The 27,905-nt window shown below is 38.9% G+C and overlaps 2 protein-coding genes and 1 long non-coding RNA gene across 3 annotated transcripts; 1 reads left to right on the forward strand and 2 right to left on the reverse strand.

Annotated features, from left to right (window-relative positions):
* Positions 1-1,600: 1,600 nt before the first annotated feature.
* tmigd1 (transmembrane and immunoglobulin domain containing 1) lies at positions 1,601-5,332 on the reverse strand. The gene is made up of 6 exons (XM_031320295.2): positions 5,169-5,332; positions 4,025-4,106; positions 3,578-3,868; positions 2,401-2,688; positions 2,193-2,296; positions 1,601-2,100 (listed from the first exon to the last, which is right to left on the reverse strand). Exons 2-6 carry the CDS (start codon positions 4,083-4,085, stop codon positions 2,089-2,091), a joined length of 756 nt encoding a protein of 251 aa, XP_031176155.1. The 5' UTR covers positions 4,086-4,106; positions 5,169-5,332; the 3' UTR covers positions 1,601-2,088.
* A 3,121-nt stretch (positions 5,333-8,453) lies between these two features.
* On the forward strand, positions 8,454-26,456 carry slc47a1 (solute carrier family 47 member 1). Its single transcript, XM_031320294.2, has 17 exons — positions 8,454-8,921; positions 9,283-9,384; positions 15,849-15,917; positions 16,033-16,181; positions 16,697-16,739; positions 17,575-17,619; positions 18,088-18,185; positions 19,250-19,347; positions 19,495-19,608; positions 19,719-19,786; positions 22,709-22,817; positions 23,217-23,292; positions 23,382-23,451; positions 23,581-23,713; positions 24,410-24,504; positions 24,786-24,890; positions 25,013-26,456. The coding sequence occupies exons 1-17, from the start codon at positions 8,715-8,717 to the stop codon at positions 25,382-25,384; spliced, it is 1,953 nt and encodes a 650-aa protein (XP_031176154.1). The 5' UTR covers positions 8,454-8,714; the 3' UTR covers positions 25,385-26,456.
* LOC116064916 lies at positions 10,339-12,079 on the reverse strand. Its single transcript, XR_004108635.2, has 3 exons — positions 11,944-12,079; positions 11,612-11,704; positions 10,339-10,865 (listed from the first exon to the last, which is right to left on the reverse strand). It is a non-coding gene; the product is annotated as an uncharacterized LOC116064916 (long non-coding RNA).
* Positions 26,457-27,905: the final 1,449 nt, after the last annotated feature.

The raw sequence follows: 27,905 nt of genomic DNA on the forward strand, positions 1-27,905 counted from the left end.
TACCTTTTTTGAAATTCTAAACCTGTAAAATTGAGATTAATTTCTGTAATATCCCTGCAAATTATCATCACTATTTTCATCATCACCACCTTGTCACACTTTCTGAAATATATCTCCATCATGCATTGCCCCCCCTACTCCCCCCATTACAGTTCTTTCAGCCATCTAATGTAATCCGTAATAGAACAGTCCAGCAATAAAGCTTTGTGAGGTTTATAATGTTCAGATTTTTACTTGGCGTAAGATGTTGATTTCTTACCATACCAGATGGTTGATTCAACTTGTATTTCTAATATTTTGTCCACTTCATTTACATAGGAATACAGAACAAGACAAACACATCTTAATGTAACGCAGTTCAATATAACAGAGCCTACATGTCATGCTATCCATATGTTATTGAATTATATAATGATATGTGGGATTGGAACATAGATTCAAAAATCTCAAAGGAATTACCTGGTAAAGGTTAAATTAAATAAATACCTATTGACATCGACAGAACAAGGACAACAGGTCACAAAACACTGATACTTATTTGCCACTTGCCATACACTGTGAGGTTTGTCTTTTTCTCATGTTTCATTAGTTGCACGTTAACACAACAATCTGATTATGATCAGGATAGAATAGGCAGGGTTTAAAGCAGAGTGACCAGCAGATGTCACTACAGACCTGCATGTCAAACAGTTTTAAGCACAGTATTTTGAGATCCACCTACTGTATTTTGTTTTAGTCTGTGGTGATTTAATAAAGGCATCAAAAAGCCTGCGCGTCGACTTTTCTTTAACCTTTAATCTATTTTGTATTGTAAAACAATTTGTGATGGACCTGTGTTTTATAAAAATTATTTTATTAGCAAGCAAACCAGAGCTTTGTACAACATTTACATTCTCATTTGGGCATGTAATTAGCACATAGAGACCTCTGAGAATTTCCCAAAAGGGATCAATTAGACCTTACAGTATTATTACTAATTACAGACCTCTGGACACAACTGTTGCAAACTGCAAAGCCTGACACTTGAAACGACCAAATAAGTAAATTCTTGACTACAGATTCAAAGGTGCTGGCATAGTCTCAGATTACCTGACCTATCTCCACATTAGATAACCACTTAACTGTGCACACTTGTGCATTCTTGTAAAAACATGTTACCATCCTCATTTGGTATAGACCTTTTTCACAGCAGACATGTTGACATGTCATAGTAGGAAAAGCACAGGTGTATTCAAAACCATTAATGATGGCTGCATTCCACTTAGCAGAGGCCCTGGTATTGTGCATGCTGACTCACTGAAATAGCTTACTGATTGATGGAATTGAGCCATTGTTAAGGTTATCCATTTCAGCTGTGCTTTTCCTACTATGACAAGTCAAAATGTCTGCTGTGAAAAAGGTCCATTGCACTGTTTTATGTGAACCTGTTAAATGTTTCTCTATTGGTAACAGTGCAACGATCCTTGACCCTCATGTAATGCAAGTCCTTGTCCTTTATTCTCAATAAGAGTAAATGTATAACGTGATTTTAACAAGTCTTAGTTGTATTGTTGAGTCAGGAGTTAAAGTTCAGTGCAAATGTGGAAACCAAAGACCAAGGTGACGAAAACAAAAGCACTTTTATTGCAAAGATAACAAGAAACAGGCTGTGGTGCATCACACTGTGAAAAGTAACACGTTTAAGGATGATCTTAAGGTCTTAAGGTATTGAAAACTTCATAGCTCGCTCTGCCATAATCAACAGATGATACAGTGGATAGCATGCTACATTTTGTTGTTTGATTTTATAGGACATTTTGGGTAAAATGCTTATTTGCTTAATTGCCGAGAGAAGAACCTCATGTTGGTACGATAAATATGAAGCTACTGCCAGCAGCCAGTAAGCTAACCATCTGCTGGATGTATGTTACCCAATATTTAACAGACCGATAGAAGAGTTGTATTGGTCTTCAAACTCTCAGCATGAAAGCAAATAAGCGCATATTTGAATGTCAGATATGATAAAAGGGTAATCACAGTCATCAGTCACAAAAAAACTGAGTCATGATGTCTTCATGGCTTCTCTCATTTGTTGAAGTAGAGCACAACCTACTTGCAGCACTGTCAAAAGAGAAATGAAGCATTAGGAGGTTCAGTTTGTAATGAGTCAGGGTCAGTCTTTGTTCTGTATGTAAGTGTGTTTTGCATGTTACCTTTGTAATTTTGTTCCACCGTGTAGCAATGGCAAGAAGTGCAGTAAGGCACACCACCACTAGGCCTGCTATCATGGGCATTAGTGGTACCTTAAAGGTCTTTTCTACAGATGAGGGGGAAGACAATGATCAACACACTTTTTCTTACTTTATATCACTGACTGATTCATTATTTCATGTGTTGGTTGCAATGATTGTGTGAACTGACCTGTTACTGCAACAATGAATTGCTTGCTGTTTTTTCCATAGATGGGAGACTCTGCTGTGCACTGATACGTGCCTTCATGCAAGCTTTTCTCCACTCTGTTGGCGGTTAGCCGGCTTTTAAAGCCGTCATTGGTCACCGAGAAGCCACCTGCTAATAGATCCACTGTGCTCCCATTTAGTGTCCAAGACACGGAAAACACAGGTGGATTGGCCCAGATATCACACTGCAGGACTAGCACGTCCTCTTTTTCTACTGCAACTTCCTCTGACCCAGAGAGCTGTGGGGGATCTGAAGAGGAACATTTTCAATTGTATTTTGCAGCCAGCAGTTTTAACAATGCTAACAGTATGCTTTGTATGGCAGTCAGTTTGTTGGTTGGCCCACCACTTTGGTCCTGACTGAAATATTTTAGCAACTATTACAGAAGGATTGCCATGATTTTTTTGTACAGACATTCATGGTTCCCAGAAGATGTATTCTAATAACATGAACATGGTAAACAGTGTTAAGCAAAAGCATGTTAGCTGATGTTAGCATTTAGCTCAAAGCACCACTGAGCCTAAGTGCAGCCTCACAAAGCTGCTAGAGTGGCTGTAGACTCTTAATCTTGTTTTTTCTTTTTCCTCAGTTTGTTACTGCAGCTGTTACTTAACAAGTCACACAAGCAGCTATGTGAGGCTGTGCTTAGGCTGTGCTAACATCAGCATGCTCACAATGACAATGCTAACATGCTGATCTTTAGTGGGTAAGGTTTACCATGTTCACTGTCTTAGTTACAGTAAGCACGTTAGCATGCAGGCTAGAATGAAACACACAATGTAGAGCTGAGACTGATGGGGATGCCATTATTAGTTTTGCAAATATTTGGTCATTAACCAATATTATACAAAGTGAAATCTTGAGCTGATAGTGGCACTAGAAGAAAAGTCAGTGGATCACCAAAGTCAGTGGGATCATCCTCTGGGGAGCATGAATATCTGTACAAAATTTTCACGGCAGTCCATTTAATAATCATTGGGATACTTCAGTGTGGACCAAAGTGGTGGACTGACAGACTGATATTGCCATCCTTGGCGTGGCTTAGAAATACACTTAACCCAAAAACTTTTTTTAATTTAAGTTATCAGTTACAAGTAGTATAATTATTAACATAATTCCAACATTTAAAAGGACTCACATGTGACATTCAGGGTGACTGAGGCAGTAACTGTGGCATTTTTGCTCAGGTGGCAGGTGAAAGTGGCACCATTGTCTTCATAGATGATGGGTGTAACACACACGCTGCTGCGACCCTTTTTATTTTCTTCTGTCAGACTGACGACAGCGCCATTCCTCATCCAAACCAACTCTTCATCAGCCTGAGTCTCATGGCCGCCGTCAGACTGACAAACCAGAGACACAGTCTTCTCCAGCTCTGTCTGTATAACATCCTCACTGTTGACTCCTGGGACAGACTGGATCTTGACACCTTAAGAAAAAGAAGGTGGGAGAAGGCTGAGACTTAAGGGGCAGCTGAGTGAAGCAGTAACAGGTTAGATTGCATACAACAAAATATTTTATTGGAATAATTAAACTAAAAGAGGCCAGTTCAATTCTTGGTGAACAGACTTGCAAACCGGCTTACCTAATGTCTGGGTTGTACAGTACAGGAGTAAATGGAAAAGAAAGGTTCTGATCAACTTCATTTTACCTGTCCTCAGATAGACCTGCAAGTGAGGGAAAGATCATTGACAAGAGCATTAATAAAGGGTTTATTCAAAATTCTCATTTAATCTAAATTATCAAAAGTTCAGCAGTTTTTAACACAAAAATATAAAGAAGCTCCAGACATGTAGCAGTGACAGACTCTGACATGTGTTTGCATTAATTAAATTACAGTGTATAACATTTTTATATTGCTTTGTGTTTCCTTTCTTAATGCCTTCCATGTTTTACGTAAAGCATTTTGAATTGTTGTTTTTATTCTCAGTTTTTTTTCTTCACCTTGTTAGGCTACCAACACAAACAATAATACTTAACACATTAATCGTTTGTGTTTTTACCCACAGTATAAATTTCCAATTTCCAATCTTTGCAGGCCAAACCTTTCCGGTGCCCTAAACAATCAAATTATTTAATAGGCTTAGAGAATACTTGATTAAAGAATTAAAATGTTGTGCATGAGTGATGAATCAAGATGATAATGGATTGTTTTCAAGCGTTGGTTTAAGACTACAAAGTCTGACAATGCTGTGCAAGGCATTTTGTTTTTCGTGAAATCCTGCCATTTCATAGATTTTTGTTATGCTTTTATATATTACATACAAGCAAATTTGGTACAGTTCTACTCATGAATTGCATTTGTCGAATCCACTTTAGAATATCTGTAATATCATAATATGAAACCTTAAGCAGGAAAATCAATGTTACCAGAATATTTTGTCCAAGAAAGGGAAACCAATTCATTGTTGTTATTGTTGATTATGTTCTCCCCAGGGTTTTACAAGACTTTGAAGACTGAATTTTGTAACAGTTGCCTGTTAGATCTGCTGTAAAATCATCCTTTTGGATAAAAGTGTTGCAGTCCATTTTTCTTAAAAGGGACAGTTTGTACTTGTTCACACTTATTAAAGTTAAAAGCAAAAATATATGATTGTGGTTTGTTTAAAAGAAATAAGAGTTATAATTTTTTTTTAGAATAGTAGTATCAATACTCTCTGGGTTTATCCTTAAAATAAACATAAAATATGTGAATAAAATGTATGATAGCGCATACAGTTACCCCTTACCTGTCAATGATTATTTCTTCTTATTTCTTGTCTGGGTTTTCTTTATTCTCCCTGTAAACATGAGAATGTGGAGGCTTGTTCTAATCTCCACCTCTTATATGCTTCACATCCACATGAGGACACTCTTATAACTTTCTTCACTGTTTCTCAATGACTTTCTCATCATTCTACTTTCCTGTTCATGCCAACACCCTTTCAATCCTCCCACCCCTGATCTTTTTTTATTGTTTCATACTTATAATGTGCAAACACAAGGGAAGTCTTTTATTGGCTATAGTCATTATAATGGCACTAAAACTTCTTGGGTGTGGATGTAAGCATTCAAATGCACATCTTATGGGTTCTTTACATTTTAGTTTTTAATAATTAAAGGTTGTTAAAGCCCACAAGACATTGATAATTTATTTGACAGTATAGGCCTATACATTTGTTGATGAAGCAAGTCACTGTCTGCCAATTTTCTATGTATGTTACGTCCCTACTGTGTCTAGGGGCGGAGGACGCTAACAATTAAATAAAACTCGAGGGAAAACCAAGGGAAAGGCAGAACAGTCCAAGAAGAATCTTCAAGATGAATGAACCTTATTTTATTCTATAATTATTGTATTGTATTTTAACATCAAAGTTACATTATCCATATTTTTTTATATCCTAATGTGAGAAGAGAACCGTGTTCAAGCTGATTGTGAGTGTGACAACAAAGTTTGGGTGATTATTTACTTCTGCGCACTTCCTCTTTGTCCTGTTCATGCCAGATGATTGACAGTAAGCAGAGATGGAATGTATTCATAAAAAAATAAGTCATCAACAGCATCTTTGTCATAAACGGATAGCAAAACTGCTACCCAGCGGATAAGTGCTTTTACATTTGCACTTTAAACAGCAGTGAGCATGTCTCTCCTCTGACAACTTCTATACTGGACACAATGTGATATATGTTACCAGTGGTAGAAAGTAACTTAATACATTTACTCAATAAGTACTTTGGTACTCCTCAAAATATTTCAATGTAATGTTACTTTATACTTTTACTCTATTTTAGGGTGATATAGTACTTTTTACTCCACTACATATACCTGTAGTTCCTTTGCATAGAAGCTTTTGCAAAAAGGTCAATGTGGATCCAATTTGAGATACTTTGTATACTACTGGGTATAGTGTAGAAGTAACTATGAGTCTCAAATAAATGTACAAATGTAATGTAGTTGAAAGTATAAAGTATCATATAAAGTGAAGTAAAAATTGCACTTAAGTACAATACTTGAGTTAATGTAACTCTAACACTAACAGCACATTAAGTAGTTGAAATTAGCCTTATCATGAGTAACTATGCACGAAAATAAAATGATGCTTTTATGTTGCAATAGCATTATGCATTAGTAATAGTTAATAAGATATCAATATAGCCCATCACTGACAGGGACTATACTTCAGTAATACTTTGAGTACATTCTGCTGCTATTAATGTACTTTAACTAAAGCACAGCACTTTATTATTTATTTAAAGAAGTGTAAAGGATCTGAATATATAACTACCCACTGGTACTGTGCTTGAAGTAGTGGTAACAGTAGTTTCTTCTAACTACAACAAAGAAATTGACTCTTTCATTCAGATTTATTAAATGCAGTAGGCTACATATGAGGTCAAAATTGAGTTAAGACAAGAATCTGATTTTACATTTTACCATATTATTAAATTACTTTGTCATGGAAATGTATAATTTTGGTGAAATATAACTAGAAACGGTAAAATGTATTAGAAAACAGAGGTTAAAACAAAGTGGCAGTGACTGCACTCTGCTTGAAATGGTTGTTTTTTTGGGTCACTTGGGGGCAGCAAAAACAATTGACATATCACCTGTTAATTTAAATTTATATGACATACTTATTTTTTATTTAAGCTTTTTTAACCAGGAATAAGACTCATTGAGATTAAAAATCTTTTTTTGAGAGTGACCTGTACGGTGGCCAAGACAAGCAGCAGCACAATTAACACAGTTTCAAATTTGACAACTTAAAATGGAGACACAAGAACAGATTACAGATGTATGAGATATGAAAAACATACTTCAACATTTGAAACTTATACAGCCAGATGTGCCGGCATCCAAGTAATTTATAATGGCTTTAAATGTCTGAAATGAAACCAGCTCTCGAAGATTCAGGTGGCTTTGTAACTGTAATTTCAAGCTGAGGGAGCAGCATACTTAGACACTCTTTTTCCCAGTTCAGTACGGAGGGACAGTTAGGAAAGAAAAAAGTCCTGGGAGTGTAGACTAAAACGTCATGTTGTTTATCATTATAAGCTTTGGACATTTCATAATCAGCACATGATATTCAACTATGGCAGCTTCTTTAAAAAACTCCTCATGTGTATAGTCAGATCAAGGATTAAAGGTTAGCAACAATTGCAACATGGTTGTGGGAGAAGAATGTGCTCTGTGAAGTTGCACAATTGACTACCTAGTAACGTATATACCAGATGGACACAGGCAAGGATCTCTTGTTTCTCACCATTCAAACCTATATCCTCTTCAGCTATAACATGTTAGCTGATAGCTGTGCTTGTGATCTCTTTTGTCCATGCTGTTATTACAAATGATGAATATCTAAAACTACCTGAAACTGTGTCTTTTCTAAGAAGCTAAATATAAATATCAGTGATTAAATCCAAAATGTTACTCAGTCACATTCAGTATTAACATATAAGTTGAATGTACTGGTTGAGTTGGATTGCTCACTCAGAAGAAAATTGACGAGTGCAGGTTTGTGTGCACATGTTTATGTGACAAGTAGCCTACATAAGGAGGCTGACCACAGGGACAAAGTCAGTGGTCAAAGTACAGTCAAAGACAGATAAGATATGTTGGTAATACACGTGCGCACACACACAAAAATAAACAGCATGGCTTCACTGTAAGTAATTAATTAAAGCCTGCAGAGTTTATGCCATCAGAGCTCTTTGTGAGCACCGTGCAAAAGGGCATTCTTCATCAGATTACGACTGAGCTCTGTAAAACTGCACACACACACACACACACACACACACACACACACACACGCGCACACACACACACACACACACACACACACACACACACACACACACACACACACACACACTCACTCGCACGCACGCACGCACGCACACACACACACACACACACACATATCAATACATGTTAATGAAACAAAGCACTTACTCATCCCATATACACTACAAATACTCAGACCCACTATGCTCCCTCCCTCCCTACCAAGAAGCATTCATCAGCCCTGCTTTGACCCTTGTATCCACAATGACTTTTGTTCTTTTACACTCACTCTGTGTTCTTTCCTTTATTCATTCACTTAACTCCCTTCAGACCAGATTATTCAATTACTAACTTTTAGTGTAAGCATTGCATGTGTTGTATTTCTAAACCCAGATAGACCGACTGCCCCTCTTACACCCCTTCTCTCCCTCCCTACTACCCTCCCTCCTTGTCTGCCTTGTTTTGCCTTTCTCCAATCTCTTTCCCTTCTTTCTTCTTTTTCTGTGTTTGAATGGAGAAGCTGGGTTCCCTGGAACCTGCACACCCTTCATCGGGTGCAGGGCCCGTTGCTGGGGTTTCTGTTGCCAGGACGGCAGGGACTGAGGGAGACGAGGCGGCTGTCAGCTCCAAACTGTTTAGGTGTGCGTGTGTGAGACGTTGGCTACCACTGGCCTACAGAGAAGAACTCTACCAAGTCTTAAGGCTCACAGGCCCACTGGTGAGTAGGGGAAAGTTGAAGTGTTGGGAGGGGGGGGGGGGGCTGTTAGTATGTTATTCATGAAATGCCACGACTGTTATACGTTTTGTTTCCTATATTTATTGGTAGCAGAAATACAGTTGTGCATGCAGTGTTACAGAGCACAATTGAACAGTGCAATCAATGTCCAGTTATGAAATATATACACCGTATGCAAATAAAATAATATGGTGCCTATAGTGTATCTTAGAGCAAACCTGTCTGTGCTTGGTAATTTCACATTGCTGCTCTCTAACTTTGATAAGCTGTCTGAACCCAGTTACAGTAATAGCAATAGTTTGCTGCATTATAGGCTGTAAGATCTTTCTCTTTGTTTCTACAGCTGCTGTCCCGGGTTCTGTACTTTCTCCTGCCTTTTGTTAGCACCATATTCTGTGGTCACATTGGCAATGCAGAACTGGCTGGATACGCACTGGCCTCAGCGGTACCATTTTTAATCCTTTGTAGACTAATTGATTTTACCTGCCGCATATTACAACTGCTACAACTATACTCCAACTATTTACTGTACTACTTCTGCTGCTGCTGCTCCTACTGACAGTAATTTCCTCTCACAATTAGAATATAAGTATTTGTGTGTGTGTGTGTGTGTGTGTATGTGTGTGAGAGATGATGCTCATTTTCTGTACCTTTAGACATATCACACAGTGGAGCAATGTAAAAAATGCTAAATAAACACACATAGTCCCAGGTGAAAAAGAAATCTATTAAAAATATACTTTAATAAAGTGTACTAAGTATATTTTCTACATTTTGTACTTTTTTCGTCAAATCCAAGTATAGTTAAGTGTATTCAATTATGTATTAACTTCAACTTAACATATATTTGACTACACTTCAAGTGTAAATAGTATGCTAAAATGGAACAACTTTTTTCAAACTTCAAGTGCACTAAAATACACTAATGAAAATCTAGATTCATAAGGAATTAAGCACACATAGTACAATTGCATTATATCGCCATTCTAATGGAAATACACTTAAAAAGGCATTGCAGCTCAACTTATAGTTGTGTTTAAGTACATTTTGTATATATTGTTATCATACTTGTTACTATAAACTATGTTAATTTAGTATGCCTCTGTAATATTTCAAGTGATCTACAAATGCACTTCCTAACTATATTTAGTGCTTTTAAAGTGTCCCATTATGACAATAATGTATTTGAAGTGAAGTTCAATAACAACCTAAACATCATAGACACATACTTTCAGTGCAATGTTATTATAGTGTTAGCAAGAAATTAATTGTGTTTGAAGTATACTTCATCTGTACTTTTACCCCCATTTTGTTATACTTAAGCATAAATGTTGCTATTATACTACAAGTATATTATATTACAATTAATTTCAAGTGCATTACAACAACAGATTACAAATTGCATTTCAGAAAAGGATCTTTATTACTCACACAAAAGTAACACACAAAATATCCAACTCATTTGAATTAAATGTAATCAGAGCCTGTCTGTCATGGAATATTGCGCAAAAATCAGTACAAATACCATAGGACACATGTATATATACCCCAAGCCATATACAACACAAAAGTCCAACATTACAAACTGGGGCAAACAAATCTGGAGCAGTAGTAAAGCCATTTTGAACCCCGTTTTACGCTTCCAGCTCACTTCTACCCAGTTTGAGCATTACCTGCTGAGTAAAGTTGAAAGTGTTTTTCATGCACATGGGGTAGTCCAGGTGCAGGGCGTAGATCAACCCGAAACGGCTGTGTGTGTCAAACGAAAAGGACACAAAAGGCCTGAGGCAGGTTGGCCAGTTCATCCATTACCACAGACCCTTCCAAGATGATCCCTACACTGAATGGGTTGAGCTGGGTATTTTCTCAACCCAGGCAGAGAATTCCCACTGGAGTTTAACTGTACGAGTTCTTGTCAGTTACATCCTAATGTGAAAGAAACGTAGTGACAAGGAGAAAACATAAACATGCCAGTTAGACAATGGTGTTTTGTACACCAAAAAGAGCCTGTGACTGTTTATAATGAAAAGCGTTGTACAATATAAACTGCACTGATAGTATACTAAAGGATGATACCAGTTTAGATAATCAAATGCCATATTTGGATCTGTACAGTATATTGCAACACTTTGTCCCAAATATGGAGTTTACCCACTTTCAGTCACAGTCGTGCTGAAAAGATGTAGAAAACTGCTCCCAGAAACTTTGTTGCTATGCAACAATTTTGTGAATCATATGACTCAGTACATTTCACCTTAATTGCTTTTTGTAAACTTTACTGTCACTGGTTGAAACTAACATTAAGTTAGTTGATTAATTGAGCAACCAGAATCTAACATGTGCACTCAGAACTCCCATTTCAGTTAAAGACCCGAGAACATTTTCACAACTTCCAACTGGTGACAGTAAAGTAAAAAAACAAAGTGGGCAATGTAAAAGGATTCATACAACTTTAGTTATGGTGAGCAATTTTCTAAATCTTTTCAATAGAACTGGGACTGAAAGTGGGTAAGCTATCTTTGTTTGGCAATAGAGACTTAACGGAGGCCCTTAAGGAGACACTGATTGCTGATCAAATCATTCTGAAAATTAGTAGCACTGTTCATTAATGGCTTAAAATGAGACAAATGAGCATGCACCTGCAACATTTACAAAAAAAATGATTAACTTACAGAGCATGTCTTGAAGAAGGCAGAAGAATCATCCGCCAAGATGACAGGCAGTCCCCGAAGACATAGGCACCTGATGTGTGTTGGCTCAGTGGTCTGGAAGATAATGGACACAAGAGTAAAACACATCTTGCTAAGGATAATCACATGTATTTATCAAATAAATTCCAGAAATTCCCCACAATGTTTATGTACGAGAGGACAGAAAAGAAGGGAGGGGAGATTTGATGGGAAGAAAAGGATAGAGCAGAGAAGAAAGAAAAGACATAAAAAGAAAAGCGATGAACAGAGAGAGGAAAGAGAGGTAGTAGACTAATGTAGCTAGTCAAACCCACCTTTGTCTGACGTAAAGTTCAGCCAAAAGCTCGCTGGGCAGGCCTTTCTTTTTTCCTAAAGGAGGTCCATCAGCCTTGGAGAGAAACGGTCAAGTTCAAAGAAATTCTCTTGCAGACTTTTCCCCACCACTCTGGCGAACTCGTAACAAACCTGAAACAAAACATAACAAAAACGAGCCTTTGAGAGGAGGCATAGCTGTATAAATCAGTGATTGATAGCTCACTGCGTAGAGCTGCGGACTCGGGTGTTAGCTATTATTCTACTTGGGCGGGCCGCCCAAGTAGAATAATACTGAAACAGTTGAACTGGTTATGAACTGGTTAAAACGACGGTTTAGGCAATTTAGCTGACATTAGCTAAGCCAGCAAACAGGTGGCTAACGTTGATGTCCGCCGAACTTGTTAAAACAACGTTTTTGACTAACGTTACTCACAAAAAGCCCCTCCAGTGAGAAAAATAATTTAGCTAGCTAGCTAACGGATGGCTAAATTAATGTCTATTGACGTCAAACTGATTAACTTCGAATCCTCACAAACAGCCCCCCCACCCCAACTGAAAAAAAACTTTTAAACTGTAGCTAGCTAACGTTAGCAGGTGAAAAAAGGGTGCCGACCTAGTTAAAAAATAGCTTCCCACTACTCACCAACATCCCCTTGAATCCACACACAAATACGGAAACATGAAGTTGTCTGACTCCTCAACAGCTAGCGATAGCTAAACAATGGACAACGGGAGGGCGAGATCGTTACTTAACGTTACTTAGCAGCAACTGGTCTGTCCGGCGGGCGGCGGCAAAGTGACAGCTTCTCAGCCAAAAGCGGATTGCGACAAAGTAACGGCTTTCACGTTCCCATCGTGCATTGCATTAAACAGTGGAGCGTTGTCACAGTGGCTCATGAGTAGGCCTACAGTTAGTAGCATTGACTGTGGTTAGTAGCTAGTAGTTGGTGTTTTTAGACATACGGAAACAACAAAAAAATGTGATTTCTCAGACATTAAATTGAAATTTATGGAAACAACGGCCCTAACATAACCATACTTTTAGTAATATCATTTATTTATCCACAAACCTGTGCGTTTGTGTTAAATAAAAAATAACTTACTACCTAGCCTAATATCGCTGTTGTTACGTAAAACTCTAATGGGAAAAATAGCCTACTTTCAGATCTTGCGGCTTCATAGCAACTTATGTAGCCTAGGTAAAGAGATGGTCAGAATTGCCATTCTAAGTATGTCAAATTTAATACACTTCTATACAAAAATAAACTTCTATACAATTTAAAATACATTAACAACAAAGTACACTTTCAAAAAGTACATTTAAAAAATAATTTGATTACTGCTAAATTAGTATACTTACTTTTTGGACTCTGAAGTTGAACTTATTACATCTATTTTGAAGTATACTTTTAAAAAGTACATATTAAATACTCTTTAAATAAAGCACAACAAGTAGAAGCATACTTGTTTTATACTTCATGTACTTTACTCATATTTCTAATACACTAAAGTATACTACTTTTTTACCTGGGGTTTGAATGGAATATGTAATGGAACATGTAAGGGAATTAAAATATCCCCAGACAACCAGAATAATAGTGTAACATTATCTCCCTAGTTTCAATATACAGATGGGTGACAAAGTAAAAGAAAAAACATAAACTTAGTTTACCGCAAGTTGATTTAGAAGAACGTGTACAGCTGCATTGCTCTCATCCTACGCTTGTCACCATTTTGACGCCATTTTTTTAAGTGAATAGCTAGGTAGCCAGCTAGCTATGCAGGAAGATTTGATTCTTATCCTGATTACTAAACTCAGATTTGTCGACTGTTTTTCCAACTAGCAAAAACAGCCGTCAATGAACACAACACCAGAACTACCGTGTTTGAATCACTGAACAAATGTGGGGGGTGGCAATTCAGAGGTATTAAACCAGCGCAGCACATCAGTCCGAAATCTCCCACAGGTTTTAGTTGGGTTGAGATCTGGTTACTCTTGAGGTCGATAGCAGCTGATTTACAAAAGATTCATACTCGTTAAACCATTCACATCATAATTCAACCTTGAACCTTGAGGGACACCTTGAGCCTCAGGTCTTGGGATATTGTCATCCTCGAGATCATTGTTGCTTCCATTTATGCAAATTCTATTTGTTTGTATTCATCTTATCAGACCTTTACAAAATCATGGCAGCCACCTGTTGGTTTGCATGACCAGCATGTGTTAAGGAGGTGATATCACATGGCATCATGCCCTATAGCATAGGCTTTCCAAGCCCTTGGCTACTATGTTCTCAAACAGCTGCTAACGCACACATCATCCAAAAAAGCAACATGGAGATCCATTGGACGTATTTTTCTCCATTATTTTTAAATTTTAAAATTTTTTTTTTTAATTTAGGTGTGTAATTTTTCTCTCTTTTGCAAGACCTGAGACCAGCAGCAGAAACATGTAGTGCAAAAAGACAACTAATTTAATCACACACGATTGATGCACATGGACAACACCAGCCCCATCTTGGTCTGCCAAAATATCTGTCTCTCTTTGGCTTGCTATATGTTGAACTCTTTTTACCACCAGTCTACTTTGACTGCCTGCCATTTGGCATTGGGAAAATAGGATATATTTGTGAGAGCATTGTGTGTTAGTTAGTTAATTGTGAAAATAGTTGGCACTGAACTACAGACCTGCAAATAAAAGCAATGAGCTAAAATTGGCTGGTACTTGCACCAAGCTGCGGACTGGGGTGTTGATTCTCAGGGGGACTGGGTGTATCAACCCTTTCCCATTATAGGCAAAATGATATTTAATGGACAAATTGGTCTGATTGAAAAATGCCAAACTCTCTGGATTCAGCCATGAAATCCTAAAAAGACTGATGATTAGATATAATCTTAGGGGGGAAACACAGACAATACTCTTCTTTAAACAATCTTTGAGCATTGTGCGAGTTGAGATCCATGATCAGTCTAATGTATTATGGTTAGCAGAGGATGTGCAATTGGTGCAATATTTTTGATTTGATAGTGAATGTGTTGTATATATGACATTTGTGCAATACATAAGTTATTGATCACAGCATGATCTAATGGAAAATGTGCAATATCTGGGTAGAATATATGTGCGATATGAGGGGGAGGATGTGCAGAAGGTTCTCTTCTGTGTGTGCATGTGTGTCGGGGGAGATTGGGGGGGTCTTGTGAGAGGTATATTGAATGTTAACTGTAGTTGAACGCATTTGTATTAGACAATTGTATGTGCGATATGCGGCCTTGATTTTGAAGAGACTACAGAAATAGCTTCTTCCTAAATGTCTGTGAGATTATAATGGACTGAGCTGAGGCAGGATACAGTGACACTGAAGTGAATTAGCCAGTTGAAATGTTGGGATAAAATCATATGGGGCAGGCAGGATCCCTTCCTACTTTTTGGTTTAGATTTTAGGGAGATATCAGCACATCACAGACTGCACTTAGTCAATCTTATTAGGTTTCTCAAACCTACAACTTCCTCCTGCCAGGATGTCTCTGTAGATTAATTATTCCAATAACCCTACTCTGCTTGATACACGGTAGGCTTTGCTGCTCTCTCCTTCTGAAGTAATTTTTCCACACACATTTTTAATGGAGTTGCTCTGCTCCATAAAGTCTACCTGTTTTTCAGCCATGGGCTTTCCACCCTTGCAGCAAATGGCTTTTCATCCTTTTCTATCAAATAGTTTCAAAGACTAAGAAACCACCTTCACATTAGTTGCTGAATCAAATGAATGTACATATTACTCAGAGTTATGTACATAAACAAAAAAGGACAATGTGTAAAAGACATTTAAACAGCAACATTTTATAACTAAAGTCTACAGTTTTTGTTCTCTGATTGTCTTGTTTTTGATGCTCCACCCCTCAGACCGTTGCAATAACCACAACTGCAACAGGCTATGGCTTTGTCTTGGCTTGTGACACACTAATTTCTCAGGTGAGCAAACCACATTATCTATTATAATTTCACAATTTCCATTGTGTGTTTTATACAGAAAGGTCTACATTTTGAACCTATGTAATCGGATTCCGTTCTCTTTTGTGTCTTGCAGACATTCGGCAGTAAGAACATGAAACGTGTGGGAGTAATTCTCCAAAGGAGCTCATTGATCCTGCTGTTCTTATGTCTGCCCTGTTGGGGTCTTCTCATCAACACTCAGAACTTGCTGCTCATCTTGTACCAAGAGAATGAGGTGGCAAGGTAAATTCACAGTTTCTTAAACTTATCAATACCTTATACTGTATATATATGTGTGTGTGTGTGTGTGTGTGTGTGTGTGTGTGTGTGTGTGTGTGTGTGTATGTGTCAGAGTGTACAATATGCTGATGCCCTGTTAACTGTTAGGTTGAAAAAAAAACCCCATATCTTTATCTTTAGTGCCATGGTTGTTATTCTTATCAGTGGTGTTACTGAAGTCTATATTAACTATTGTATTGTTTTATTCCAGATAAGTGTGTATAGAGTGCGCTTAAGTTCAGAGTTGTATGTACATTTATGTATGTTATGTATATGTGTGAATATATGCAGCTTTAGACACCTGGAGTGATTAGATTCCTGTTTTTTTTTACATTTATTATTATTATTTTTTTTTACTATTTTGAGAATTTAAAGCACTGCATATAGACTTTCAAAAAGAGGGGCATGTCTGAGTAGAAAGTGAATTATTGTATGTTTGCTCTACTACATTAATATTACCCTATTTGCCTGTCTTTCAGAATTGCCCAGCTGTACGTGATAGCATTTCTACCAGCTGTTCCAGTGAGTGCCATGAACTGAAACACTCACTGTCAATCACTAAATGTTTTTGAATATACAATATTCTGCAGTTACTTGAGCTACATAATTAGCACATTAGGATATCCTATAGGCTCTGTATTAAAAAACAGGAAATTGAAATGGCTTGACGCTTGAAGGATGTGAGGTAGCGAATAGGAAATATCTTAAGAACTAAAAATAATAGCAGACACATGGTAAAATGTCTTTTTCTGTGGTGAAATATTTACTTTACAATTCTTTCCAACAGTGCTAGAAGCCAGGTCATTGTCTGTGTAGAAAACAATCCTGTTCCATCCAATTCTCCCCCCACCTCTCCAGTGCATAAAATCTAAGTAATTAAGAAAAAGCAAGAGTAGCTGCATCTTTACAGTAATGGCCATAAAAACAATAATAGGTTTTTCTATGCAAATTGACACATCTAGAAAACAATAAATGCCTACAGTCCGGATATCTTCAATGCTTATAGTCAAACTAAAGTGTAAACATGACACAGTGATTTAAAAGCAAGACATGTCAACTGTCCATCCTGTTGTGCTTACTCACATTACCTCCTTAATTTGACAGATAATCCAGTTAGATTGATTAAAGTAATTGGAATATTCCTCCATTAATATGTTTTCATCAGATTATTACCATGCATGCTCACCCTGTTCACACACAACATATCAACATTTAGAAATGAATGAGTAGCATAGAACAAATAGGCCTGCAGAGGTATTGACAGCGAAAAGCAGCTACCAAGTTGTGTTTGAGAATCCTGAGAGGTCACCAGTTTGATTTAAAAAACAAAAATCCCCTTTGTCACTTCCTGCTACAGGCCATGTTCCTGCACATGCTGCAAGTTGCCTACCTACAAAACCAGGTAAGTTTATAAGAGAAAACAGGTGCGTCCCCCTCAGGATGATTTGTTAGAACTAAGTTGATCCAGTGATGGAAAGTTTTCCTCTAGCGCCACCATCAGGTCAACATTCTAATCTGTCAATCTGCAAATCTAATCATCCTCAACTTTACTTTGCTCAGTGCTAATTAGCAAATGTTAGTATGTCAATATGCTAACTGGTAAACATGGTAAACATTATTGCTAAACATGTGCATTGCTACTTTCAGCATGTTAGCATGCTGAAATTAGCATTTAGCACAAAGCAACGCTCTGCTTAATCAAGCTGCTAGCATGGTTTAGGCTTACTATAGTCTTTTTACTGGAGTGCTTTCTTTTTCCCAAATTTGTTGTTTATCTCGAACCTGCATACATAATATTCATGCAGTTTGAAAATTAGCTCTACAGATTGGATAGCTGATTAAGGATTGCATGTCTTTTCTTGTGTGACAGGGGATCATTCTACCTCAGTTGTACACAGCAGCAGCAGCAAACATTTTTAACCTGGGGGCCAACTACGTCTTAATCTTCAGCCTTGAGTTGGGTGTGGTGTAAGTGTGCATGCTGCTTCTCCTTACCTTTGTAAGATCATGTTTTGTCCATCATGTTTGATGGATTTTGTGCTGCTAAAAAAACAGTATCAAGTCTCAAGTGACGGCCAATAAAATGTACTAGTTAAAGGTGCAGTAAGTGATGCTGTGCAAAGATTGTTGATATTTGAACTCAACTGCCAAACAAATACAACCCCCCCCTTCAGAAGCTTCACCCCCCAGATTCACAAACAGATAACTACTGGCCTACTGGCTCATTCACATGCTGCCTCCCCCCTCCAACCCTATCATCAACTGTTGCTGATTGGCTGGAATAGTGTTTTGTGGCTCATGCGCTCCTTTCTGTTTGTTTTCCATTTATACTGCCAGGGCTGTGTATTAGTACCAGATTTGTTTTCAGTGCACACAGAAACTAGAGAGCTAGGTGACCGTGAGGAGATATTTGCTGAAATTGACAAAAAGTGTGTTGGATTAACATCACTTACTATACCTCAAAGCCTCTACTGTATAGCATTTAGAGCAGATCTCTCTTTCTCCCCTGATCACTTCACTGAGAGGGCTGAGGGCATAGCCAGGAGTTTGGAAATAAGAGGACAGGATGTCAGAGAGCTTGTATTTTAATCTAAGAAGAATGATTTGTTTTTTTGTTAAAACAGAGCCAGCAGTACACTGATGTTTATTTTATTTTTTACTTTATTTAGAGAGGAAGGCAGTCTAGGGAAAGAAGAAAGAGCTCTGTTGATCCTGGTCCAGCTGGACAAACATTTGATACAACAGGCAGTCCACTTAACCAATCAGGTCCCTGTGGTCAGGTCAGGTCTGTCCCTCCCCTCCCATATCAAGCATGGACGCTAAATGGTCAAGGTTTATTCTCAGACCATTTGAGTGTCCCGCACAGCGTAACTTTCTCGTTGCTGTCCTCCTTTGACCCCTCAGTGTGTAGTCCTTCCCTGTCTTTGTCTAGAGAGAGCGGGATGGAATCACAATCAATGTTGACCGTAACAAGGCATAATTCCAATATGAAAATATTTTACATGTAAATTATGTATCATGTGTGTTTGCAGTGGATCAGCAATTGCTCACAGCCTCTCTCAGATAGCCACCTGCCTGCTGTTGTTTGGCTACATCCGATGGAAGAAGCTCCATCAGCAGACATGGGAAGGTGAGTTATGCACGCAAATGTGAATATAAAACACTAAATGACCAAATCAGCATTTCTGCTACAGTACTGGACCAAAAGGCAAATTGTGGATTAAATCTGTATTCAGGCTATATTGAGTATAACCCCTCTGTGTGAATCTTTCTACAGGCTGGTCCACAGAGTGTCTGCAGGAGTGGGGCTCCTATATGAAGCTGGCTATTCCCAGCACATTCATGGTCTGCTTTGAATGGTGGATCTGGGAGATTGGAGGTTTCCTTGCTGGTCAGTGTTACTTTTGTTTGTATTTTCTTTAAAGCCTCTTTGACTGGAGCTTGAAAAAGTGTTAAAAGATGTAGGGCAAAAAGGTCTGAATGTGACCTTAATCATTTCAGGTGTACTTGGAGAGGATGATCTTGCTGCCCAGCATGTGTTATTGGAACTAGGGACATTGTCATATATGGTATGTAATCCAATGTGTTCACTGGAACATTTATGTCCATAACTTTATTTAACAATAATTCAGCATTTTGGAAATGAGCTTCTTCACCTTATATGAGAAGATTGTCTCTCATGTCTGTATGTTAAGTAAGGACCTATATCCAGGAGTTGATGAGCTAAGATTAGCATTAGGACTAAAAGCATGTGAAACAGCTAGCTTGGCTGCGTCCAAAGTTCAAAACTAGGAGTACCAACACCTCTAGAGCTCACAAATCAACATGTTGTATCTTGTTTCAGTTGGACATTAAAACATTACAACTTGTGAATTTATGGGGAGCTATGTACTCTAACGACCAGGCTCAGTGACTTTTCTTGTAACCATCTATGTCTATGTGTCTATGTGTCTGTGTCAAAGACAAACAAAAGTCCTGGAAACATTTCTGTTTGTGTATGGATAACAAATTAGATAGGCCTAAATAATTAGTGAATGTTAGAGGTTCTGGTTTTGGACTTTGGAAAGAATGCCTAACCTTAACCCTTACCCTCACCCTAACCATAACCTAATTCTATCCCTAATCCTACAACCAAGTCTTAACCCTCAAACACCCCTTTGAACTTGTGGGGTCCAGCATTTTGGCCCCACAAAGCTGTCAGGTCCCCTCAAGTATACTGGACTCCCGGTTTTTGGACCCCATGAATATAGTTAAACAAGCCCACACACACACACACACACACACACACACACACACACACACACACACACACACACACACACACACACACAGGGTTACAGTGATATTAAAGGGGTGATAGAATGATTATATAGGGTATTTTACACTGTTCCTTAAAGTCTCCTAATAGGGTATGTAACATTGGTTGGGCTGAAAATTGCCCGAATGCTATTTTATTAGGCCCTTAACTACCCTGTGAATATGGTTCTATTTCGAACAAGAGCTTTTCTTCCAAATATGGTATGCTCATGAATATTTAGATGAGCTGTGCGCTGATTGGTTTGAGCGAACCCCATAGAAACACATTGGAGATGAGACAGCAGGTCTCATATTTCAGACACTGCAAAGTTATACGTTGTTTGTCGGGCTATTTCGTTATTAAATTCACTTCTGAGACTTTTTTAAGTGAGAAATCAACTATATAAAGCTCAAATATGGGTGGTGATGGCGCAGTGGATATGACACATGCCTTTGGTGTGGGAGACCCGGGTTAGATTCCCACTGCAATACATCAACCAATGTGCCCCTGAGCAAGGCACTTAACCCCTAGTTGCTCCAGAGGCGTGTGACCTCTGACATATATAGCAATTGTAAGTCGCTTTGGATAAAAGCGTCAGCTAAATGACATGTAATGTTGTTGTTGTAATGTTTAAAACTACTGTAAAGAGTGTTGTGATGGAGACATGTTCTTGTTTTTCTTAAGAGTCTCATTGTGTTTTTATATTTTTATTTTTAACTTTTTGTATTTCTTTTATCGTGAAAATGTAATTTGGTGTTTGTTATGTATGCACTTGTGTGATTTGGCTGCTACCTTGGCCAGGTCTCTCTTGTAAAAGAGATTCTGAATCTCAATGGGACCTCCTGGTTAAATAAAGGTATAAAAAAAAAAAATAAAAAAAAAAAAAAAATGTAATGTAATGTAAAATATGGGCCGTTTTACGAAAATTGATGGCTAATTGCAAATTTGGTAAGACGTGTCGGACTTTAGCTAGGAGCTCCACACAGTCTGACGAGAAAGCGGCAACCTCCATACCCAGTGAAAGTCACCGTTTCCCTGGGCACTGGACTACTGGAATACTCGGGGCTGGCTGGCTGCCAGCTGCCAGCATAACTAGAGTAGCTATATTTACAGTTTGAATTTCGTCACACCACTTATATAACATCTACCTCAAGGTCTTATAAAGCTAACAATGGTGTCCGATTTCAATTTAATGCATTTTTGTGAATTTCAGAGGAATTCTAAGAGGAGGCCAGCTAGCTCTCATTGATAGAGCTCCATCCAGCCGCAGGCTCTATCAATGAGACTCGCGGACAAGAGGCGTTTATTTCCCCGATCGTTTGTTTAAATAACTCAACACATTATAATAACACACATTATGAGATTAACTGGAACCTGCGGTAAGAGATTGCTGGCGTAACAAGCTCGCTGACCACACTCTCACTCACACACAGCGGCCATTTAGCAGGAAGAGGGGAGCTGCAGGCCCTGGAGCTCTGTCAGGGCAGCGGCATTTGGTAGTCCATTAACCCAAAAAACGGTGACTTTGCGTGGGTATGGAGTGCCGTGGGCTGGCAGCCGTGACGGAGCTCCATCTACCTCACAGCAGGCCGGGGTCTGTGAAGGAAGGCAGGCCGGGCGGCGAGGCAGCAACACAGGCAGCACCGGCCACTGAACTCCGACACACAGTCGGACAAAATTTGCAATTAGACATCAATTTTCATAAAACGGCCCATATTTGACCTCTACATAGTTGATTTCTCGCATAAAAAAGTCTCAGAAGTGAATTTAGTGGTAAAATAGCAGATGAACAATGTATATAATTTCTGAGATCTGCGCGACCTATTCAGAAGACTAAGCTGACCTCAGGTCAGTGGTGTAGCCTATGTAAATGTTGGGGCGTGACAAAGATAGAGACTAGAACCAAATGAGGAGGAGCCTCAGGCTCGTTGACATTTGCTCGTTTTCAGAGGCAGTTTCAAATTGTGAGATTTGCAGAGGAAAGAGGTGTCAATGGGATTTTGAGGTTCTATGTATGTCCTAGTTACCCACTAAACTGTCATTATTCAACTATGACAAGGTAAAATCGGTTTTGCATTCAATCACCCCTTTAATCTTTTCATTAAGGTCTGAAAAAGAAAGTGAATAAACATGTTTCCCAAAGGTGTGTAACTCATTGTAACTGACACCAAAAAGTAACATTGGGTCCTTGTAGTTCCCTCTAGGTGTCCATGCAGCTGCCTGTGTGCGTGTTGGGAATGCGCTGGGGGCTGGGAATACTACCAGGGCCATACTAACCTGCAAAGTGGCCCTTGTGCTGTCAGGTATGAAGACACATACGCATATACCTGTAAACACAAACATAATTGATGTAATCTAAACCGTGCCCACTGAGAATTCTTGATCCTGACTGGTTGGCAGGTTTATTAACTCCTTTACAGTATAACCGGACAACTCTAACATATGTGTAATCAGTGTATTAAACTCTTGGTAAGGACAGCAACACCAAGGCTTATCTAAAGAGCTTGGAGTTTGTGTTAGCGTGCATGCAGGTGCGCGCACACACACACACACACACACACACACACAAAGATAAATACATGTTAGAGCCATGCAACTTTATTGTGTTTAATATTTTGTGAATCTGGACGATAATCATGCATTACAGTCATGGAACACATAACTTGTCAGGTATTATCCCTTACCTAATATCTTTGCTACAGGAGTGCTTGCTGTGTTCCAGGGTATTGTCATCGCTGGCTGTAAATCCGTGCTTGGCTACATATTTACCTCTGATGAGTGAGTTTTAGACCAACACAAGTTTATTCCTGCACCCTGTAAAGGCAACTCTGTTTGTGATCATCTTTTTTTACTTCCACTATCTGCAGAAAAATTGTGGAGATTGTCTCAGAGAACCTCACAGTCTACACATTTTTACAATTCTTTGATGCACTTCTGGTACGTTATTACACAACAAAACTATTTTTTGTCTTGTTTTGCATTGAGCTGTAAACAGTAAACAGTACAGAGCTGTCTGCTTGTGTTGTTCAGTCTCTTTTTTATGTGTTTAAATTGGTGTGTTTTCAGTGTGTCTGCTCAGGGATTCTTGTAGGATCTGGGATGCAGAAAATTGCTGCCTTGTCCAACTTGGTGTGTTACTACTGCATTGGTCTGCCAGTGGGAATAGCTCTGATGTTTGCTGCTAAGCTCAGAATATTAGGTAATTTATCCATCCTGTTCTATCTGTGTATGTTTTTGCAAACAAGCTAGGACTAAAGATAAATACAGTGATCCTGTCATTCCTGTGATCTTACACCAACCTTTTTTGTCTTGGGATCCCAGCATTACAGTTTTATATTGGACTCACTATAAAAAAGACCCAACATCAATGCAGCAGAACCAGAAATATCATCTTTTTTATTCCACACATTTTGTCAAAACCGGGTGCCTACATTACCCATAATGTAGCGGATGTCCCTCTTTTTAGGCCGGATGTCCCACACCTTCCGCTTTCCTACACACACACACACACACACACACACACACACACACACACACACACACACACACACACACACACACACACACACACGCACACACACGCACACACGCACACACACAACCTTTTTTTTTAGCCACACAAGGCTAGGTTTTGGGAAAGGCAATACAGATAGTCATTGATATGTGTGGACTGATGGATTGCCATGACATTTGATACACACACTCATGTCCCCCTCAGGATGACCTTGGTGATTTTTCTTATAGCACAGGTCAAAATATTAATTTCTCTTTGTCATAAATGTCAAGTATAACATTTTTCTTAACTTTCCTTAAACAGTTTTCTTATGAGTATGTATGAAGTGAATACACTGTAGATCTTTCTTTAATGCATGCATATTTGTGTTCCTCTGGTTAGGCTTGTGGCTGGGTCTCTTAATATGTGCTTTCTTAGAGACGGGTTTCTTCCTCTTTCTAATCTACAAACTCAACTGGAAGAAAATCACACACAAGGTAGGATGTTCTTATCTATCTCTAAACCATGCATGGTATTTAAAGCTTTCCAAATAGGATTGAGGCCAGGAATTGGGATTAGCAAATTAAATATTTTTGTTGTAATGGAGCTTCATCATGAGGCAGTCTCATCAATAAATGCTGACATCCTTGCAGCATTTCCCTATACCAAATTAACTTGGCAGCATGTTAAATCTTTGTTTTGTTTCACTTTTTGTATTTTCTTTTTACATAAATAAAAATAATGTTTACGTCTCTCATAAACTCTAATATGTTTTCAGGCTGTCCTGCGAGCTGGAAAGAAAGTGGTGTTGATACCAAAGCGCCCTATTAGTACAGTGATTAATGAAGAGATAGTGCCTGACATCTCTGACTGCCCAGATACAGTAAGTGCATATGTATAGTATGTGGTGTGTAGTTAAGCAAGGTATTCTCCCTTCTTTGTTTTTTGTAAATATACTTGAGCTGCTCACATATTGATTAACAGCAGCATCTGTGCACCCTGAAGGCCCAGCTGGACACAGAAAAAGCCCCTAAAGCAGATGGCTACAGTCCAGTCAACACCCAGGATCAGGAGGTGAAAGCCGGTCATGAGGCTGAGGCCAACAACACAAATACAAAAGGAGCTGAGGGTGATGCTGAGCAGAGAAAAAAGACTTCAAGCACCAAAACTCAAGCGCTGCTCTCTGTTTCTGAGCTGATCTTGCGCCGGGGACTCATCTTCTTGGTTTCAGTTCTGATTTTGGCCATAGGTGTCGCTTTCCACATTGCTTTCCCTGTACCGGAGCCCTCCGCTCACAGCAGGGCCAACTTTACATTGAACCGGGCTAATGACTCCAGTCCTACACCTACACCACTGGCCCCGACCCCAAACCTCTGAGCTATCTTTGACCTCTGAATGTAGACATCTAGTGGCAGAATTTAGATCTCTTAGGGAGATAAGTGTTGAATTCATAGTCCACTCAGACCTGGGTGTTCATTTTGTAAAACTACAGCCTGACATGGGCTGTTGGATTTGAATTGAGAAGAGAAAAGAGAAAAATGTCTCAGTGCTGCACTGCTGAGCAAATCCACAAAAAGCTGGAAGCAATATCCGATGAGTCTAAGACTGGCAGGATGAACAAAGGTCTTGTTACAAAGGTCAATTTTTAACCTGCTCAGCCTGAAGTGCTCAACTAGGACTACAAGACACATTCTAAATCCCTCACTAAGTGACCATGTGTGCATTAAGGAACATATGGTCTTCCACAGATAGCTTTTGATTTTTTCCATTCTTGTCTTGATTTACCTTTTGTACTGTAACATATATCTTATTTCTTACTGACCTTTAATCATGTTCTTGTGTTTTGACTGTAAGTGTAAGATTGACTAAATATCTCATGTAAAATTTACATATTTAGCTTAATGAGCAGTGTTACAATGCTTAGCTAGCCTGGGCTTGTATAACAAAGAAACACAGCTACTAAAGGCTAACCTAGCTTGTAATATTAATGTTATTGGTCTCCTCTCCCTGTGTGATTCATTTAACGTGAGAATGAGACCTGTGCTTGCCTGGATGAGTGTACTTTCCTACCTTATCCGGATTTTCCACCAGGCGCGTCTGTGCTGCCTTCCGGCTGCGCAGCGGTTTTGTTCTGTCCTTCGCCACGCACCATGCCACACCGGGAGTGTCTCAGCAGCGAAGCATCTTGCCTGCCCGACTGTTGTGTAGCGTAGACAGAGCGTCAAAAAATAGGCAGGCAGACTTCTTGAATTCCAACAGTGCAGATTTATTTGTAGGGTGCCAGCATGTTTAAATCAGAAAAATACAAAACTTGAAACTAACAAAAGAAAACTGGAGCAAAACAACAGAATCTACTTGAACAAAAAAAAATTGACAAAGCATGCGTTTGAGCAGCAAGGCTTCTCCAATAGCATGTCCCAAAAAATTGATAAAGCACATGTTTATATCAGCACTGCTCTTACCTTCTCTTTGTACAATTAAACAAGTCAAATCTTTCATAAGCATGTGTTTGTATCAGCAGAGCTTCCCTCTACCTAAGACTAGGCACTGATAGTGCATTGCTGCCTCCCACTGGTGATGAGGACAATCTAGCTTACATTTAAGCTCCTCTTGGACCTATATTTTACAATATAGGTCCATGGTTTTCACGAAATGAATTAGTCCCAATGCTCTTTCTTTTTGATTAGGACCATCATCCATCTAAGTTTTTAAGGAAAAAATGTCAATTCCCAACTCGTTTAGAGCCATGAATATTAGTCTCCTTTCCTCAGCGTATCTTGGACAGTGTATAATGACGTGCTTGACAGACTCCAGAAACCCACAGTATAGACATTTGCCATCTCTGTGTTTCCCCACCAGAAACAGCCCACTTGCCAGCCCACAATGTCCCAACCAACTTAATCTGATCCATACTAGGCAGGCTCATTGTATTCCTGGATTTTATTGGATGTTGGATGTCAAACAGCTTCCTCCCTCTGGTGTCTTTACTCCACTCCCGCTGCCACTGCTGGTTCAGTCTTTCATTAATGAAACTTCGGCACTCCAGTTTACCAAAAGGCTCCTCCACCTCCACCCTATCTCTTCCTAATCTCACCCTAACAGCTTTATCTGCAACCTCGTTCCCCTCAACCCTCTCACATGTGCCGGAGGCCACAAGAAACCTACACTACCCCTTCTCTCCAATCTAAAAACCACCCAGTGGCGGTCCTAGCCTGGAAATCCAGACCCAAATCCGAAAGATTAAGGGTCTGGCATTGAGTTATGAAAATGGCCCAACTCGAGGGATGACACCAAGCATGCATTTGAAAATCTCACTGCACGCAATTGGATAACACTACGACCAATCACAACAATATACGGGGTGACGTATCCAGAGCCCCATACGCTTAGCTACCAGCGGAGCTAACTGGTAGATTAAACTGTCGTCATCTGTTTAGTTCGCCTCAGTGATGTGATTGGTGCAGTTTGGCTACAAGGGCATAGTTAATGAGCATCATTACTCAATGCCAGAGTGACTCGTTGAGCAAATTCAAAGAAAACAAAGGTAAAAACAAAACCTGCCGTGACTGCACTTCACATGAAATAATTGTTTTTTTTAGACACTTCGGGGTAGCAAAAACAATTAGTGAACACAACATTGACGTATCAGGTGTTAAGTTAATACGGCAAACGTATTTTTTATTTAATCTTTGATTAACCAGGAATAAGACTACTTATTGCTACTACTTCTTGCAGCAACACAATTAACATGGTTTCCAACATTAAGCATATAACAACATAAAATGGAGACACAAGACAGATTACAGATGTATAAGATATCAAAAACATTCTTTAACATTCAAAACCAGATGTGCTGGCATCCAAGTAATTTAGAATGGCTTTGAATGTGTGCAATGAA

Source organism: Sander lucioperca, chromosome 13 (assembly GCF_008315115.2).
Source record: "Sander lucioperca isolate FBNREF2018 chromosome 13, SLUC_FBN_1.2, whole genome shotgun sequence".
NCBI classification, from domain to species: Eukaryota; Metazoa; Chordata; class Actinopteri; order Perciformes; family Percidae; genus Sander; species Sander lucioperca.

What these genes read in the sequence shown, in the direction of transcription:
- tmigd1 (XM_031320295.2), bottom strand. Translation starts at nt 4,085, where the DNA reads ATGAAGTTGATCAGAACCTTTCTTTTCCATTTACTCCTGTACTGTACA. An exon ending in CTGTACAACCCAGACATTAG is followed by an intron (nt 3,869 to 4,024) that starts GTAAGCCGGTTT and finishes CTTTTTCTTAAG; the next exon opens with GTGTCAAGATCCAGTCTGTC. An exon ending in AGTCACCCTGAATGTCACAT is followed by an intron (nt 2,689 to 3,577) that starts GTGAGTCCTTTT and finishes GTTCCTCTTCAG; the next exon opens with ATCCCCCACAGCTCTCTGGG.
- slc47a1 (XM_031320294.2), top strand. Translation starts at nt 8,715, where the DNA reads ATGGAGAAGCTGGGTTCCCTGGAACCTGCACACCCTTCATCGGGTGCA. An exon ending in CCATCAGCAGACATGGGAAG is followed by an intron (nt 19,348 to 19,494) that starts GTGAGTTATGCA and finishes ATCTTTCTACAG; the next exon opens with GCTGGTCCACAGAGTGTCTG. An exon ending in TACATATTTACCTCTGATGA is followed by an intron (nt 23,293 to 23,381) that starts GTGAGTTTTAGA and finishes CACTATCTGCAG; the next exon opens with AAAAATTGTGGAGATTGTCT.